The sequence below is a fragment of the Globicephala melas genome, chromosome 1 (genome assembly GCF_963455315.2).
Source record: "Globicephala melas chromosome 1, mGloMel1.2, whole genome shotgun sequence".
NCBI classification, from domain to species: domain Eukaryota; kingdom Metazoa; phylum Chordata; class Mammalia; order Artiodactyla; family Delphinidae; genus Globicephala; species Globicephala melas.
The window spans coordinates 137,600,357-137,618,440 of NC_083314.1; the positions used below are offsets into that span (position 1 = coordinate 137,600,357).

The 18,084-nt window shown below is 43.8% G+C and overlaps 1 protein-coding gene across 8 annotated transcripts in view; it reads right to left on the reverse strand.

Moving 5' to 3' along the window:
• Positions 1 to 18,084, reverse strand: part of FGGY (FGGY carbohydrate kinase domain containing) — a 413,910-nt gene that overhangs the window by 171,064 nt on the left and 224,762 nt on the right. For 7 of the 8 annotated variants that reach the window (XM_070046609.1, XM_030870319.2, XM_060287916.1 and 4 more), the window contains one exon: positions 2,635 to 2,738. In XM_070046609.1, the coding sequence (XP_069902710.1) occupies positions 2,635 to 2,738 (104 nt within the window). Of the gene's footprint in view, positions 1 to 2,634; positions 2,739 to 3,924; positions 3,953 to 18,084 lie in introns of those variants that run through there. The other variant, XM_060287934.2, reaches the window with a different exon arrangement.

The window sequence follows — 18,084 nt, forward strand, 5'->3', positions numbered from 1 at the left end:
ACCTGCACCTCTCCGAGATCTCACAGAGGTGTTACTGTTGTTGGCTTGCTGGGTGTCCAGCACCTGAGCCAGATCAAAGGCATTTTCCGACGCCAGCATGACCACAGTCTCGCCCTCACCACATAACATAAAGCTGCTGATTAATCCCCTTGGCCCAGAAGGTCCCTTCCCACTCCCAAGTACAAAGCGGGGTGGGAGTGGGGACTTTATTTCCAGCACAACACAACCATAATAAACTGGCATTTTATGGCCTTCATTCATTGCAACCAACTGCAGCTGCCCATCAAACTCATTAAAGCCCAACAGTTGCTTCATGTGAGCCTTTTATATCACTAGGAAAGTGTAATAAGAATCCCCACAATTTCTGAGTGTCTACTGTGTACTACGGATGTATGTACATAACTTATGTTACCCAGAAACCCTGTGAGACTGGCATCCTCACCCTCAGTGTGACGGATGAAGAACCTGAGGCTCAGAGAACTTAAGTAGCTCACCTTAGGTCGCAGGCCCAAAGAGTACATAAGCAGATGTCCAAGCCTACACCCGTCTGACTCTGAAGCCCACGCTCTCTCCATTCCTGTACGGACACATCGTAATCATGCACAACACAGTAAGGCACTGAGGGGGATGCACTTGGGATGCAGACAGAGCTGGACCTGAGTCTTCAGCTCCAGCTGAATAGCCTGGTGACCTTGGGAAAATTATTGGCCTTTTCTAGGCCTTAGTTGCTTAATTTCTAAAATGGATGCTGTACAACAAGCCAGCATCATTTTCATTAAGAGACCAGGAAACTGAGACATGGGGATGTCACAGACTCACATTCATATGGATTTGCTTTTGCTCATAAATCCGAACTGAGTGGGGTAAAAATGCCTGAAATGTAGGCTTTACAGGAGAAACCAGATCAGACGTGTCCCTGTGAAAATGGGAGGTGATTTAAAAAGGCTGAAAACAGTGTTCAGTGAAGACAAGCTAGCAAGTGTAGATTCATGTCGGGGGAGATAAGGGCTGACTGCCCTGGTGGGCACCTCCGGCTCAAGGCGGCCTTAGGCCTCCACTGATCTCTCCCTTCAGTGACAGCCAAGCCTTACAATAGGGCTGCTGAGGGGAAGAAAGAGGCCAGGGCTTTTAAACTTTAAGAAGTTCCATCTAAGAGTTCGTCCACGGAAACAAACAGAAGGAAATTTTTTTTGGAGGGGGTGCAAGAAGTCCAGCACTACTGTCCCTTTAGGACGTTGTCCCTAATCTTGGACCCTCCCCAGGCAGCCACTGTGTCCTTTCTGCCCAGCAACACCAGTGCAAGTGATGGAGAGCTAACCCTGGCAGTGTCACCTCGATCCATCCTCACAATACTATGAGACATGTACTACAACTCTCCACATCTCACAGATGAGGAATCTGGGGCCCAGAGGGGTTAAGTGCCTTGCCTGAGGGCCCATCCTTAGGAAGTGGAGGAACTGGGACTGGAAACCAGTCGGGCGGTCCCATCATCTTTATGAAACGTGTGAGAACCCCTGCCACCATGCCTAGCACATACTAGATGCTCAGTATCTCGAGTTCAGTCTGAATCTATACTGTGAGGCCTTGTACCGTAATACCTGTTCTCATCTATCTCAACAATGGGAGGCCCTATGTCATCCCTACATCCCCAGGATTTAGCACAGCCCTGGACACAAGAGCAGAGGATCACTGGATAAGTAAAGGTATCAATATTTACTCAACCAAAATATTTCATGGTACAAAAGGCTCACTGGTCCCCACGGTAACTAAACACAGTTTCTCATGGCACATAAGTCCCTCCATCGTCGTAGAGATTCTGCCCTGGACTGTATCCCAGATCCCACTCTAATCCTTACGCATGTCCCCGCTACTCTCCCATTTGCCTTCCTCCTCCTCCCCCACCCTCCCCTCTATTTTACTCATCTGGGGAAAATCCAAGGAGTCGTCCATCGTCCATCTTAGTTTAACAGAGTAACAACTCTTAAATAAAAATATGGTAGAAATGGGTACTTATCGAAATGGAATGCTTTCAGACTCATGCATTTAAAGAAGATATAAATTTTAGGGCAGGCACTAAATTTTAACTGCAATCTTGGAGAAAGCCTTTCCACTAATTCATGAAGAAAAATTAACAAAGTGAAAACTGCTTATCAGTGTTCTTTTGAAGTCATGATATGCAGCCTAATTCTATACATCATCAGACTGCTCCCAGGGAGATGGATTTATATTGATTGAGAGAGAGCTCAGCGGCCAAGGAAAATAGACACCCCTGTGCAGAGAAGACTCAGCTACCCATTAGGGACAGATCGTCTGGGAGCGAGGCTCGGCCATCTCTGGATCTGATTTCACCCCTTCCACCTCGGCTCTCTGGCCAGGGTGATGTCAAAGGCAGACTCAACCCTTTTCACACTTTTTAAGAATTTGGCCCCTGGAAAAAGATCTGGCAAATCTAAGCAAGGCTGTTGGAAGGAGGGCTGAGCTTTCAGCTAGACACAGCACAGGGGTGGGGGTGGGGGGCAGGAAGGGAAGGAACTGAGGTGGGGAGGGGCGAACAGCTCAGATCTCCTCCCTGGCCAGGCCGTCCTCTCTGGAGTGTGGCAGCCCCGCCCTCGCTTGCTTGCTGGGCAGACTCACCCCCATGTGACAAGAAGATGTTCCACAGATGATAGCCAGCCGCGACGTCACCGGCTGTCCCTCACAGGCGAGGCCATGCCCCCTCACATCTGCTCCAATCACTCCTGTGAGAAACCAAAACAAAACAAAATCCTCTTAAAAAAAAAAAAAGAAGGAAAGAAAACTAAAACAAACATAAAATACTCTTTTTTTTAATACCAAACAACATTGAGAAAGCATTCCACGTGCAGGCCAGTCTCAAACAGAAACCAAAAGAGCGTAACGGGCCTCTGCCAGGGGAGCAGGGAAATACGTTGTGCTTTTGCTCTCCCCTCCTCAGCGTACAGCCTCGAACACCGGAAGAATAATAGTAACTGCAATTCGAATAATAAAAGCAACAGCCATCAGTGGTTTTTGCTCTCGAACTACCAGGCACCATGCTGAATAGTTATATATATAGTCTCCTTTTATATTGAGCCTGTCAAGTTGATATCATTAACCCCACGCATCAGTGGAGGAAGGAAGGCCCACCTATGGATGGAGTGACCCGTGCAAGGTCACACTGCTAGTAAGCAGCAGGGCTGAAGGGAATCTGGTTTAACACATCACATTTCAGTCTCAACGAAGGCAAAAGAATCGTTTGATGACTGGATCTTCTCGGCATCTCTGGCTCACCATTCTTAGTGCTACTCATCCCAGAACTCTCGGCATAAAGGATAGAGTGACTGACAGTGAGTTTCTGTTGAAAGAATGCCAGGTGGCAGAGAGTTTCCCATAAATGGTATAAGCTCAGGCTGCTTCTCCACACAGATTGTGTTCCTTGATATTTGCTGGGCGAGTGAAGTTATAAATGCGAGGGGAGAGTTAGACCATTTAGAGCCTTGAGTCGTCTGTCACTTATTCAAATATCCAACGAGCACTTTGTACACGTAAAACGATATACTGGGTGTGATGTAGGAGCCGAAAACACGCAAACATTCCCAGCTAGGACACAGGTAGGAGGTGGGAAGCATCAGGGCAGAGCACAGAGGCCGGACGCGGGAGAGAACAGCTCCCTCCGGCTCCATGGGCTTCGGGCTGTGCCTCCCCGCTCTCCATCTCCAATCCTCAGTGCTCCTTCCCACCTCCAGACCTTTGCATTCGCTCTGCCCTCTGCCTGAAATGCCATTCCCCAACCTCTTTGCCAGGTGAACTCCAATTCCTTCGTAACTCAAATGTTACTTCCTCGGAAGGCTTCCCTGTTCCTCCGGGAAAGATGCGGCTCCCAGTTCCCCTTGGGCTTCGCTAGCATACAAGACACTGGTAACTTACAGAATTACCACAGCCCGTCTGCCTCTCCTTTGATCATAAAAGCTGCAGGAAGCTGGCACTGTCTCGCCCACGTGCTTAGTCCCCCAGCACCGACCACAGTGGCCAGCATAGAGTAGAAAGTGAAAGTACCAGCGCTTGAGGCTGTGAGGGTAAGACGACAGTCCCTTTTCCTTGGGATGCTCACGGTCTTGTGGGAGGGAGGGAGAAGCCTAGACGGAGCATTTCAATGCAGGGATCAGGATGGGACAAGAAAAACTGCAGGGCCTACAACCACTATGGAGAACAGCATGGAGACTCTTTAGAAAACTAAACACAGAACTACCATATGACCCAGCAATCCCACTCCTGGGCATATACCCGGAGAAAACCATAATCTGAAAGGATACATGGACCCCAATGTTCATTGTAGTACTACTTACAAGAGCCAAGACATGGAAGCAACCTGAAGTTTTCACCAAGTCCCCTGCTCTGCTCGGCATCGTGGGGCTGCCCCTGCAGCCCATGGTTCCCAGACACCAGGTCAGCCCTGCCAGGAGGTCTGAGGGCTGAAGGCACTGGAAAGCCAGAGTGCATCTCCCTCGCTTCCCCCGTGTCAGGTGGCTGCGTCTCCTCCATGATTTCAGCTCTGTTGACAGGGCCACCAATGCTCCCACTTGGCCTGTGTTCACCGCCCCTCGTCTCTGGTCACACAACCTCCTCCTATGTTCCTCCAGCCAGGGGTGGCAATAGCTTCCATTCTGCTGACCCCTGGCTTGCTTCACAGGGAATATAGCCCTTCACGGCTCCTTCATAACTGGGTCACCATTTTTGTGTATTAAATTCCCTCTTTTCTATGTACTTAGAGTGCTCTACATTTTTCTGGGAAGTCCTGGGTGATAAATTTCCCCACCCAGGAAACAAAGGCTTTTGAACAGGAAGAAACCCTAGATATGAGATAATTTTAATTGAGCTCTATTTGCATGCTCTCTCTCTGCATCTGTCTCATTTAATTCTTACAACCACTGAACGTGATTGGTGTTATTATTATCCTCATTTTACAGAGGAGGAAACTGAAGCTTAGAAATGAGAAGTAACTGAACCAAGGTCACACAGCTCACCAGAAGCAGGGCTGGGAATCACATCCATGTAGTCTGATTCCGAACTGCTGGGTCTCAGGTTTTTCTCTAAGATAAAAACCCAATAACCAGGTGGATGATGTTTACTCATCTGCATATCTCAAAATATTGTGGCCTTAAATATATTGATCCCAAGATCCTTGACAGAAAAGGGGTTGGCCATTGCGGGTCCACGGTGTTATATGTAAGTTCAAGGAATCCCTGATGGTGACTGCCTTTATTGGTCCCACGTATGTAAAGCATGGACAAAGTTTATTTTACAGGGTACTTCAATCCTGAAAGGGGGTTAAACATGGGAAAAAAGAAATTTGTGGAAAATATTTCTCTGTTTCTTCTCTGGTTAGCAGATTCATTGTTGATATTACTAGCCTTAAAATCTGGGAACAAGTGTGTTACAATGAAAAAAGAATGGAATTTGAAGACAGAAAGACCTGCTATAAAATGAAGAAGATAACAATATCACATGGGAGCTCTGATACAGAGGGAATGTTTAAAATTAAATGATTAATTAATGGTTGCTATGTCACTACTACCACCATCACTATCGCCATCGATATTACCAATATCATCTGAACTCTTTCTCAAGAGACAGTTGTATTCTTCCCACATTTTTAGAAAACATGTTAGATAGCTAGGATAGGCTGGATACTGCATTAAAATCTTTAAATATTGTCTCATTTAATCTTTGCAACATCTACAAAATATATTTTCTTCCCTTCGACATACACAGAAGAAACAAAGTAACTTGCCCAAGGTCACAGAGATGTAAGACCAGTGCCAGGATATGGCCCCTTGACCTTGTTCTGTCTGACCCTAAAACCCATGTTCTTTCTAGACTCCCTCACTTTATGAAGTGACACTTGTCTTATACAAAGGAAATATATTTGGAAGTGTCAGTTCACCAGGGAACATTTAGCAAGAGCCATGGGTTTAGAGTTTGAAGATCTGGGTTTGAACCCTGATTCTGCCACAAACCACCTGAAAGTCTAAACTGCTCCCTCACATCCACGAGGAGAGAAATGGATCACAAATTGAGGTTCTTTTCCAGCCATTTTCAGTACATAATATACACAGTGATTCTTTTTAAATACCAAGTCCACTGTCTCCTTGCCTGGAAACAGGAGGGCAGGAAAAAAAAAATCCCTCCCAAGATCCTATATTCTCAAGTCCTGAGGAGACTTAGAAAACCTCTGGCCAGGCTGGTACAGCACTGGTGAGAGGCAGGTCTTGCCCAATTTCCCCTCCAGAGAGGTTCTCTACACTCTGCCTAACTGATCTGATCCAAGAGTGGTGCAGGGCTGATGCCTCTGTGAGACCACATGAATCCCAGCCCTGACATATCTCATTTTTCCTTTGGCCACATAGAGTGCGGAGGGGCCGAGCCGGGGAAAAGAGGTCCAAAGTAGGGAAAGCAACAAAGGGGAGGAGGAGCTTTCTCCTTTCTGCATAAACACATTTCACAATCCATAGAGGGATCATGGGCCTCACGTGTACATCAGGAAACAATTCCTAAGACGGGGTTTTGATAAGCGCAGCCCTCAGCACTGCTGGGGCCCTTCACATGACTGTTCATGTGTCAGTGAATTCAGCATTCCTCAGAAAGTTTAAAGGGCAAAATTAGCAGCTGAAGAAATAGGCACAAAAAAAAAAAAATAAAATTGTGAGATGTTCAACTGGGTTTTCCCTGAAACTTGCACAATGACCAGCTAATGGTAGTTGCTTAGTAAATTTTTTTGTTGAATGAAAAACAAATAACAGAAAAACAAGCATACTGAGTCAATGAATCAATTCAGGGCCTTTTATTTAATGACTCCTCCCCTTCCACATATACAAGAACACAGTTCATATCAAGGAATATGTTTTAAAAGCACAAAATTAAAGAGGAAAAAAAGAAAAAATTAAAACTTCTTTTCCTTTATGTGCTGTCTCCCTCCCTCTGCCCCATCTACCAACCATCCATCCTTCCATCCAAACATTTATTGAATATCTATTTATGTCAAAGAAGAAAGAGATTTTGCAAATGTTATGATTAAGAGTGGGTTATCCTGTAATTTATCAAGCCACAACTGCTTTGAAAACTTTAAAAGGTTATATAGAAGAAAAACATCCCAAGCTCTAGCATTTGTGCTATAATTATCTCATACTTTACAGCTATAAAAAGTACTTTATAGCTTGCAAAGCATCCTTAAACACTGTACCCTTCATGTAGCTTTTAAAAAATCCTATAATATGTGTTATTTTATTTTGAGATCACAGTTGAAGAAACTGAATTTCAGAGAGGTAAAGTAACTTACTCAAGTTTATTTAGCTACTTGGAGGCAGAAGCAGGGCTCAAACTAGGATTTTTAGTCTCCTAGTCTGAGGGTTTTTCCCTATGTTTGAAAAACAAAAAAGGTCTGCTTTGGATGCACTGGTATCTTGAGAAAGGTGCTCTTAAAATAACAACCCCAGATACCCTCTCTGAAGGAAGAAAGGACACGAAGGATTTCGAACATTACCTAAGACTCTTGAATCGACCATTTGGAGGAATGAACTGACTGATAAATTGCATCAAATGAGTTGTTTGACTAAGCCGGCCTAGAGGTTTATAGGGTCCCTGGGGAGAAGGCTCTCTGGAGCCTCATGTATGCAAAACCTCACGTATGCCAAGCCTGCTGCAATAACTGTAAGCTCCCGGGATGGTAAGAGTCACATCAAAGGCATTTTCTCTGAAGAGGACCAAACACCAGTCTCTACACAAGAAGATACTGAATTTATTCTTTTGACTAATATTCGTTCATTTTATATAGAAAATAATATATGGGTTTGGCAGTAAACTGCTGTGCTTAAAAACCTGGACTCATTCATCATGGGCCCTTGGTTAAGTTTATCTCCTTCATGCCTCAGTTTTCACATCTGTACAATTTGAATAACAGTATCCTCCTCATAGGACTGTTATAAGGATTAAATGTGTTAACATATGTAAAGTGCTTAGACCAACGCTGTCCAGAGAACATTCTGAGATGATGGAAATATTCTCTATCTGCATGTTCCAATAGAGCAGTCACCAGACACAGGTGGCAACTGAACCCTTGAAATGTGGCTAGTGCAACTGAGGAACTGAATTTTCCACTTTAATTAATTTCAGTAGCCACATGTGGCTAGTGGGTGCTGTATAGGACAGTACTGGTTAGAGTGTACCTAGCACTACAGGAATCCTTGCTGTTTTTATTACTGTTACTATTACTGTCTTCGGACTTAGGCTTGAATCTCACTGACATGTTCTTGGGCAAATACCTTGATCTCTAGAACCTCAACTTCCATATCTGAAGGTTCTGGATAACAACACTTACTTTACAAAATTGCTGTAGGGATTAAGTGAGATGTATGTGGGACCTACCAGTACTCAGTAAATGGGACTATGAAATCCGGGATCTATAGGAGTGCTTGGCATAAGTGTAGAGACTTCCTACTTATTCCTGAATGGGCCTTGCTTGGCCAGGCCACTGAACATTTCCTCATGTTCTTCCTTCCTCTTAGAATGTTCTTTCTACAGTACACTCCATCCCCAAACAATCTCCCTGGGGAACACGAACTCCATGGTGAAGACCCAACTCTTTCGTCAGAAGCCTTTCCTGACCGTGTCTTTCCCCATCCCCCTGGGCACCCCAGCCAGAGAGAACTGGCCAAGCCTCTTTCCTTATGCCCCACTCTCTGACACGGTACAGATTCGATCATTGTATCTGTAACATATTTGTTTGCACAGCTGTCTCATTCTACCATACTGTGAGCCGACGGAGGCCAGGGCAGACACCAATTTTTGTTGCTGTTGTTTAACAAAGGAATGAATGTGTGTGGCACAAGGCATGTACTAGTAAAACACAAGACATTTTTTAGATAAGGTAGGAGATTTAATCATGGGCAAATACTCCATGTCTTAAATATGCCTAACAGTGAAAGATACTGAAGAGTTTTGAGGGACAACTCATGGGTGACGGTAAAACTTTTACTGGAATCTCACAACACACCTTGTTTAGAACTGTCAAAATCACTGGTAAAGAGTAAAGGTCCTATGGTCTTTCTGATTATTGAAAGATTGCTTTGTGCCTCACACTTTACAAATATTGTTGCATTAAATTCTTATAACAAGCTTGGGAGGTAGTTATTATCACACTGTTTTACTAATTCAGAAAATGAGACCAAAAGTTGTTCAAGGAACTTGTCCAAGGTCTCCCAGAGTTACAGTGGGGAGGACGGTGTCACAGGCAGATCCACCCAACTTTAAATCTCATGGAGCTACAGAAACTAGTTCCTTTCTTTACAACCACTTATAAGAATTCTAAGTACTCAAACAGCAGAGCTGAACTCAGATCTCTTTCAGGATTTATTGTTATAATCCACTAAAGCAAGCCCAAAGGGTTCATCTCAATCCTAACAAATGAAAGGGAGTGAAACAGCTGAAAAGATTTCTGTGATCCCAGCGTTTAATGAAGCATCGCCTTGGCTTTGAAAGAAATGCCATTTAGAATGCATCCAATCTAAATCCTAAAGTAGGTATACCTTTTAAAAAAATCCTATGTAAAAAGTCTACAAAGAAATTTTACACTCCTTGACACTGCCACCATCCCTGTCCCCTACACTCCACCTCACCACAGAGCTGGAAACATAATAGGGAAGGTCTTGGTTTAAATGAGATGCGAACAGACTTTACTAGATATTTGCACTATTTAGGGCATAATGGTGAACAAAGAGGGCTCTAGAATTAGACTGCCTGACTTCAAGTCCGCAAGCCGCAAGTCTTAAGCCACTTAACCTTCTTGGGCCTCAGTTCCTTTGTCTATAAAATCGAAATGAGGATAGAATGTAGCTCATAGGGCTACTGTGAAGATGAGGTGAGGAGAATGGTACCTGGATCACAGTTTACTCCATATAGTTGTGCCATTGTTGTCATTACTTGACCACTCTGTCTTTGGTGTTAAGAGCAGGGCTTGGCCTGACAGTTCAGGCATTCCCTCTTAGCATGGTGCGTGCTTTGCCAGAGGGATATGGGCTTACTTAGACTGACTGGAACATTTGTTTTCTGTCCTTGAGTATACAACTGATGACAGTATAATGGGGGGCTCAGGGGAATAAAGAAAATGGGGTAACAGGTAGTAGGAATGATCCAGGCTAACATTTTAAACATTGTTGATAATAACCCAAAAGCTGTTTATATCCCTGAAGCCATGATAACATGTGGCACCATTCATCCTGCAATTCAACTTGGTGATGGCAAATGTCATTTCTGTCTAAGTGCTACACTCATGCATGACTTGCACCCATCAGATGTCAATACAAGAGCTTTGGGAGGGTCAGAGAACAAAGCATAAACCCTCAGATAACTGGGTCTCACTATTCTGTTCCTCCCTTCTACCCAGAAAGAGTGAATCTCAAAGGTAGGCTAATAGGTAGTAACTTGGAAATCTGAGACTCAGAGAACACTAGCAAAATCCACAGTAAAGACAAAGTGAAGACTTGATTTCAGAAACTCCTTTCTTCCTAACCTCAACACGGCCTCTAGATTACTTGGACATTCTCACCTGTGACCTCATAAAAGACAATTTTTCACTCGCAGGCACTAGACATGGTAAAGGGTCAAGTTGAAATCCAAACAGGCAAGTTAACTCACAAAAAATTACTTTCTAAAATTAAAAATTAAAAAAAGACACATGCACCCCAATGTTCATTGCAGCACTATAAAAAAAAAAAATTAAAATAAGAGAACTGATCCAAGTACCACAAATGTATCTTATGGAATAAATCCTTACATAGATCTCAAACTGTGACTCTAAATCACACAGTTGTCTTCCGATGTTATATAAATTAATTAATTCACCACCTATTTAGTGACCCCCAATTATAAGCCAGGCACTGTGTGAGGAGCTAGAACGCTAAAGATGAAAGTTGCTTCCTTTTATTCTACAAGATCTCAGTCTAGGAGGGGTGGAAAGGTATACAGGCAGACACTTATAAGACAGTATGGGGCTTCCCTGGTGGTGCAGTGGTTGAGAGTCTGCCTGCCGATTCAGGGGACACGGGTTCGTGCCCCGGTCCGGGAGGATCCCACATGCTGCGGAGCGGCTGGGCCCATGAGCCATGGACGCTGAGTCTGCATGTCCAGAGCCTGTGCTCCGCAACGGGAGAGGCCACAACAGTGAGAGGCCCGCGTACCGCAAAAAAAAAAAGACAGTATGGAGGGACTTCCCTGGTGGCACAGTGGTTAAGAATCTGCCTGCCAATGCAGGGGACACAGGTTCGAGCCCTGGTCCTGGAAGATCCCACATCCTGTGGAGCAACTAAGCCCGTGTGCCACAGCTACTGAGCCTGCGCTCTAGAGTCCGTGAGCCACAACTACTGAGCCTGTGTGCCACAACTACTGAGCCCACACACCTAGAGCCCGTGCTCTGCAACGAGAGAAGCCACCACAATGAGAAGCCCACACACCTCAGTGAAGAGTAGCCCCCACTCACTGAAACTAGAGAAAGCCCACACACAGCAAAGGAGACCCAACACAGCCAAAAATAAATAAATAAATTTATATATATATATAAAAAAAAAGATAGTATGGAACAACCAGTGACTCAGAGCTGAATGTGACTAATGAAAGCGTGGAGCCAGGACCCCTGACCTAGTCTGGATGGTCAGGAAGGGCTTCCTGAAGGAGGTGAGCCAGGAGCTTCCTCAGTCAGCAGGGGAAGGGGATAGCAGAGAAAAGGCATTTCAGGTAGCCCTGGAGACAAAAGAGACAGTTAAACAAAGACACGGGAGAGAGAAATAGATGATGCGAGCTGCTGGGCTGCACAGTCTGATGGAGATGCAGCCTTGTATCCTGAAGAACGTGGTTGGACAAAGCTCAGGGCCTGAAGTCGGACAGTTTATAGTACTGGATTCCCAGGTCCACCCCAAGTGTGCTGTGCGGCCTGCCAGACGCTAACTAACCTCTGTGCGCCTCAGTTTTCTCAGGTGTGAGGTGAGAGCAATGGTATCTGCTTTACAGGGTCATTACTCCTGCTTTTAGTACTGTACTCCTAGTGTCCCAGGAAGCACCAAACCAAGTTCTGAGCAAGTTGTAATACGTGGTCACCCTACACATAAGGCTAGATAGAAGAACTGCTAAATAAATATCAGTATCCAACTTCTCCCAGGAGACAGCAGGACTAGGTTTCCTTCAGCAATCTTGTCTTGCCCCTAGACAAATGGTCTCATTCATAAAATTATCTGAAGGCTCCTTGCAGGTGAAAAAGGCACTAGACACCCTGACAATCCCCTTAAAGGCACAGAGCAGGCCAGTGAGAGGTTTCAGGAAAATGTTAAGGGGAGCTGGGACTTGCTCAGACAGACTCTTTAGGACACCTGAACCCGGGGAAGAGGCCTGAAATTTCAGAGGAAAAGATCTTAGCTGGCTCCCTGTCTCTCTCTCTCTCCCCAGCCTCTGATGCCACGCTCAGGGCCTCCTCCCTTGGTGTGAGTTTCGGTTCCATCAAAAAACTTCCAGAGGTTTTGTGGGGTTAGTTGAACATTGACAGATTCTTCAAAGCCTGGAATTCACTCCCAGAGCCAAAACCAGCCAAGTTGCTATGGGGCTAGGATTTCCCCTGGGGAGGGTCACGGGGCTTCACCACACCTAGACTGATTGATCTAACCTTGGCTCATGCTTTAGACAACAAGGAGACAGAAAAGAAAAATAGAGTCTGAAGCTGGATCCTCCTTTCCTGGCCCCCATTCCTGGGAGAATGGGGGTGGGAGTGTAAGGCGACCTACTGCCGGATAAGAGTCAGGCCAGAGTCAGAGAATTAAGTGCTATGCAGAGCAGCTGGAGAGAGGAAAAAAACCTGAGCAGGATAACGGGCCCAGGGTTTTAACACAATGAATGACATGTGGCTCAAATAGTTTCAAAGAGAACAAAGGCTTAGGTAAATAAATAGTGTGGAAGACAGAGCAAAAATGAATTACAGCAAATCCCACAGGAATACGTTGGCATTTTTCAAAAACTGTAGTTGACATGACATTGCTGCTTCAGCAGAGATAAAGATTCAGCCCTCCCTTTCCACCTACGCACCTGCTTCTGACACCCACGTTCTCAGGACAGCAGCCCTGGGCTCTGTTCTCCAGCCGGGCTCTGCTCTCTTTTCTCTGTGCCTGTGCCCCAGGCCCTGGGGGACAGGGGAATGGCCTGGAAAGGGCACTGGATTTCAGAGAGTCATTTCCAGCCACATGACCTCAGGCAAATGAGTGGAGTTCCTTGAGCCTCTAGTACCTCCTCTGTAAAAGGGAAGTGAGGATTTCAAAGTAAAATGTAAAAATACAATCTTGTTTTGAAAGAAAAGTGCTGGCACATGTTAGGCCCCGAATAATATTCATTCTCTCCTCTGTTCAGTAGGATCCAATTCGACAAACCTTTACTGAGCACAGCTCTCCGTGAGACACCATGCTCAGCACTGCAGGAGAAATAATACTTGAAAAAACATAATCACTGTCCTCAAAGGGCTTACAGTCTCCTGGGAGCCAAGGACACTGGTACACAGCAGCCTAACCACGGCTGTCACAGGGGCACAGCAAGTCTCTAGCAGGAGGAATGACTCACCCCATGTGGGTCCAAACAGGCTTCTCCACTGAGGACCTTTTTCCCCTTTGAGCTGATGGTCAGAGATCTCTTCCACCTTGGCTGTGGCCACTCACCCTGGGTCCCGCTGCAGCCTACCTCAAAAGCCTTAGGTCTTCTCTACATCACCATCATCATAACAGTTAATACATATGTAGGGAGCTCTTCTAAGTGCTTTATGCAAATTACCGTGGTATTGGATCCTCACAATCACTGTTATGAGGCCCATCTTGGAGATGAGAACCTGAGAGCCAGCAGGTAAGTCACTGACCCTTGATCACAGACAGCAGGTGATGGTGTGAAATAGGAATTCGGGCAGTCTGGCTCTGGAGATCATGTTTTCCAACCATGAGACTGTAGAAATGGAGTTGTGGGTATTCTTGGGCGGTTTTTTGGTATCCAACACTTCCGTTGGATATATGCTGTATATTCATATTATTTCTCACTCGTCCTTTGCTCTCTTTCTAAATTCTGTATTCCAAAGGGAAGAATTCTGGAGTGATTTAAAAAATAACACTCAGTCCATCTTCTCGAAGCACCTCTTGGCAAACCTCTGGAGTGTGTCCATGTCAGCGCATCTCCTTGTGGGCTCTTTGGAGAGACGACTCCCAAGGAGGCCACCCGCAGCGCAGACCAGAGGCAGCAACCGAACAGACAACATGAAGCAGCTTCCACCTGCCAGGCCTTCCAGCCTTGTGTCACCCCGGCACACCTGTTATGCTGTTACTGGGCACGGTGCCCCAAAGCTTGCTGGTCCTCATCATCCACATCCTCCCCACATCCTGCCATCTACGTGCCAACCTACAGACGAAATTCTGGCAGGTCCACAGGTGTTCTTTCCGTCTTCATACCATCCTCTTTCTATGGCGCTGTGTGGCCTGAGTCCATTTGGGCTATTATCAATCAAGTAATGCAACCACATTTCATTAAAAAAGAAAAAGAATTTGACTAGTGTCCTGGAATTTGTCAGGATAAAACTTAAACTATAATAGCGGGAAGAAAAGAAAACCTCTAGTGGGAAAAAAAGCCAACAGAAAACGAGTAAATTTTTGCTTTTGCTCTTACCCTGGCAGAGGGAGGAACATGTAAAAACTGCAAACGATTCAAGGGTTCAAAGGCATTTTCACAGTTCACTGAAGTACCGAACCATTGTCAAGTATCAGGACTTAGCTGGGAAGGTTTGGTGTCCACCCCTCACTTCTCAGTTTTCATTTGTACCTTCTTACCCCCTCCGCCATTTCTCCAGCAACCACCAACCTGTCCCCTGTGCTTATGACCTTGGGATTTCTTTGTTTGCTTGTTTTTAGATTCCACATGTAAGAGAGCTCATACAGTCATCCAGTATTTGCCCTTTGCTGTCTCACTTATTTCACTTAACACAATGTTCTTGAGGTCCATCTATGTGTCACAAATGGCAAGATGTCATTCTTTTTAATGACTGAATAATATTCCGTTATCTATAAATTGTATATAAACTCTACTGTATGGTGTAAGGCAAGGGGCAACATTCAATCTTTCCCATATTGATATCCAGTTAACATACCTCACAGCTCTGCAGTACTACCTTTGTCATAAATTGACTGTGAATCTGTTTCTAGATTCCTTCATCTCTTTTCCTCTAGTTTGTCTACCTTGCCCTAATACCAGCCTTAATTACTCTATAACAAGTTTTTTTTATATCTGTTAGTATTAAGTCCTCCCAACTCTGCTCTTCTCCAAGGTTGTCTTGTTTATGATTGGCTCTTTCCATAAAAGTTTCAGAATCTGATCATCAATTTCTAGCCCCTCACACAAATATCTGCTAGAATTTTGAACTGGACTCATTGAGTCTACACTACAAACTAGGGAGAACTGTCACATTTATGTAATATTGAGTCTTCCAATCAATGAACATCATATATCCCTCCATTTATTTGTGTCTTCTTCATTTTCTCTCAATAATGTTTTATAGCTTTCTGCATAGATGTCTCTCACATGTGCAATTAAATTTACTCCTAGGTATTAGATTTCTTATATTATTGTTAATTATGCTACTTAAAATTTTAATGTTTTAAATGTTTCCTCTTTACAAAATGAAACTTATTTTTGTCTTGACTTTTTGAATAGCACCCCTGCTAAATTATCTATAAATTTTAATATTTTATCTATAAAATGTTTAAATTTCTATATGTGTGTTATTGTGTCACCTATGATGTTAGTTTTATTTGTTTCTTCTAATCTTTATATTTTTCTTGACTTACTGCACTGGCTAGGACCTACAATAAAATGTGGAATAGAAGTGGTGAGAATGGGAAAGTGTTATTTCACCATTAAGTCTAATGTTTGAATTAGGTTTTTTGTTTTGTTTTCTATATATCCTTAATCAGAATAAGAAAGTTCCTTTCTATTCTTTGTTTGCCAAGATTCTTTTATCTTTTTAATAAATTTATTTATTTATTTATTTATTTAATTTTGGCTGCACTGGGTCTCTGCTGCTGAGCGCGGGCTTTCTCTAGTTGTGGCAAGCGGGGGCTACTCTGTTGTGGTGCACGGGCTTCTCACTGCAGTGGCTTCTCTTGTTGTGGAGCACGGGCTCTAGGCGCACGGGCTTCAGTAGTTGTGGTACATATGCTCAGTAGTTGTAGCTCGTGGGCTCTAGAGCACAGGCTCAGTAGTTGTAGTGCATGTGTTTAGTTACTCCACGGCATGTGGGATCTTCCCAGATCAGGGCTTGAACCTGTGTCCTCTGCATTGGCAGGCGGATTCTTTTTTGTTTTTGGTGGTACGTGGGCCTCTCACTGTTGTGGCCTCTCCCATTGCGGAGCACAAGCTCCGGACGCACAGGCTCAGCAGCCATGGCTCACGGGCCTAGCCGCTCCGCGGCATGTGGGATCTTCCTGGACCGGGGCACGAACCCGTGTCCCCTGCATCGGCAGCAGACTCTCAACCACTGCGCCACCAGGAAAGCCCAGCAGGCGGATTCTTAACCACTGCGCCCACCAGGGAAGCCCACCAAGATTTTTTTAAAGTCATGACTCGGTCTTAAATTTTTTTATGAAAGGCCTTTTTTTAAACAACTATTAAAATTGTCATATCATTTTCCTCTTTTTTTAAATATGAAATTGCATTCATAGTTTTTTTCCAATGTTAAAATAATTCACTTGAGCTCTTTTACAAGTTTTGGAAAACTTTTGGAAATTATCTTTTCAAATATGGCTTCTGCTTTATTATATATCTCCTCTCATTCTAAGATTCCAATTATATCTCTACTAGACCCCTTTACCATGCCCATCTCTCATACTCCTCTGTGTATTTTGTGTATTTTTCTATCCTTTGTATACTGTGTTGTAGCATGGATATACATGGATATTTTTCCACAGATATTTTTTAGTGTGCATGGATATTTTTCCCACCTATTGTCCAGTTCACTAATTCTCCCTTTGGCTATATTGAGTCTGCTGTTAACTGTATACCATCTTTTCAGTTCTTAATTTCAATTATTGAATTTGCAGTTCTACAATTTCTGTTTGGTTGTTTTTATACCTCCCAGTTCTCTGAATTCTCCATCTTCTCCTATAAGTTTTTGAACAAATTACTCAAAGATACTTTAATGTCCATGTATAATATTTCCAACATCTGGATCTTCTGTGGGTTTGGTTTTTCCCTTGCTTTATGAAAATTCTTATACTTTGTATAACTAGATTGTTCAACAGAGAAATTGTATATGAAAAATTTTATTTATAAGTTGAACCTCTGATTATGTTATCTTCCTCCAGAAAAAATATAATTTTCCTTCTTGCAGTTTGCTGAAGTAGGGACAGATTAACAGAATTTAATCATGTGCTGAGCTCATTCAAAGCCGGGCTTCAGCCTTTGTAAAGTCTGTCTTTTTCAGTTTACTCTTATGGTCCCAACTAAAAGCCTAGAGTGTTTATCAGTACTCTTCATCCTTAATGATCCCTGAACTCAGGTTGTTGTCTTTCCAGCCTGGAGAGATTACCAAATTGTTATTTCACTTACCCTTACCAGAGTCTCAGCTGCAGATTTCAAATCAGCAAATGTCCAGCGTGTAAAGCAGTAGAAGTATCAAGCCCAGTTCTTTGGGCTTCTCTTTTGATTATGGCCCCTCAAGTCAAGTGGATATCTCCGTGAAAGACAATAGGTTTTCATGAAAGCCCAGCTTAGAAACTGGATTAACTACTCTGCGACTTTAAGGTTAAAAAGTTATTTACTATTTACTGCCAAATATGAGAGAAATTTTATTTCAAATTTAAAAAGATACTTTCATACATTTAATTTAGTAATAGATAGAAGAAATATAAAGAGCATCCAAAATTTTAAACAACTCTTGCCTAATCAATGGATTTAGAAAGAAGAAGAAGGAGGGGGAATGGGAGGGGGAGAAGGAAGAAGAAGATGTCAAATTCCCTGTCTTCCTTTCAACCC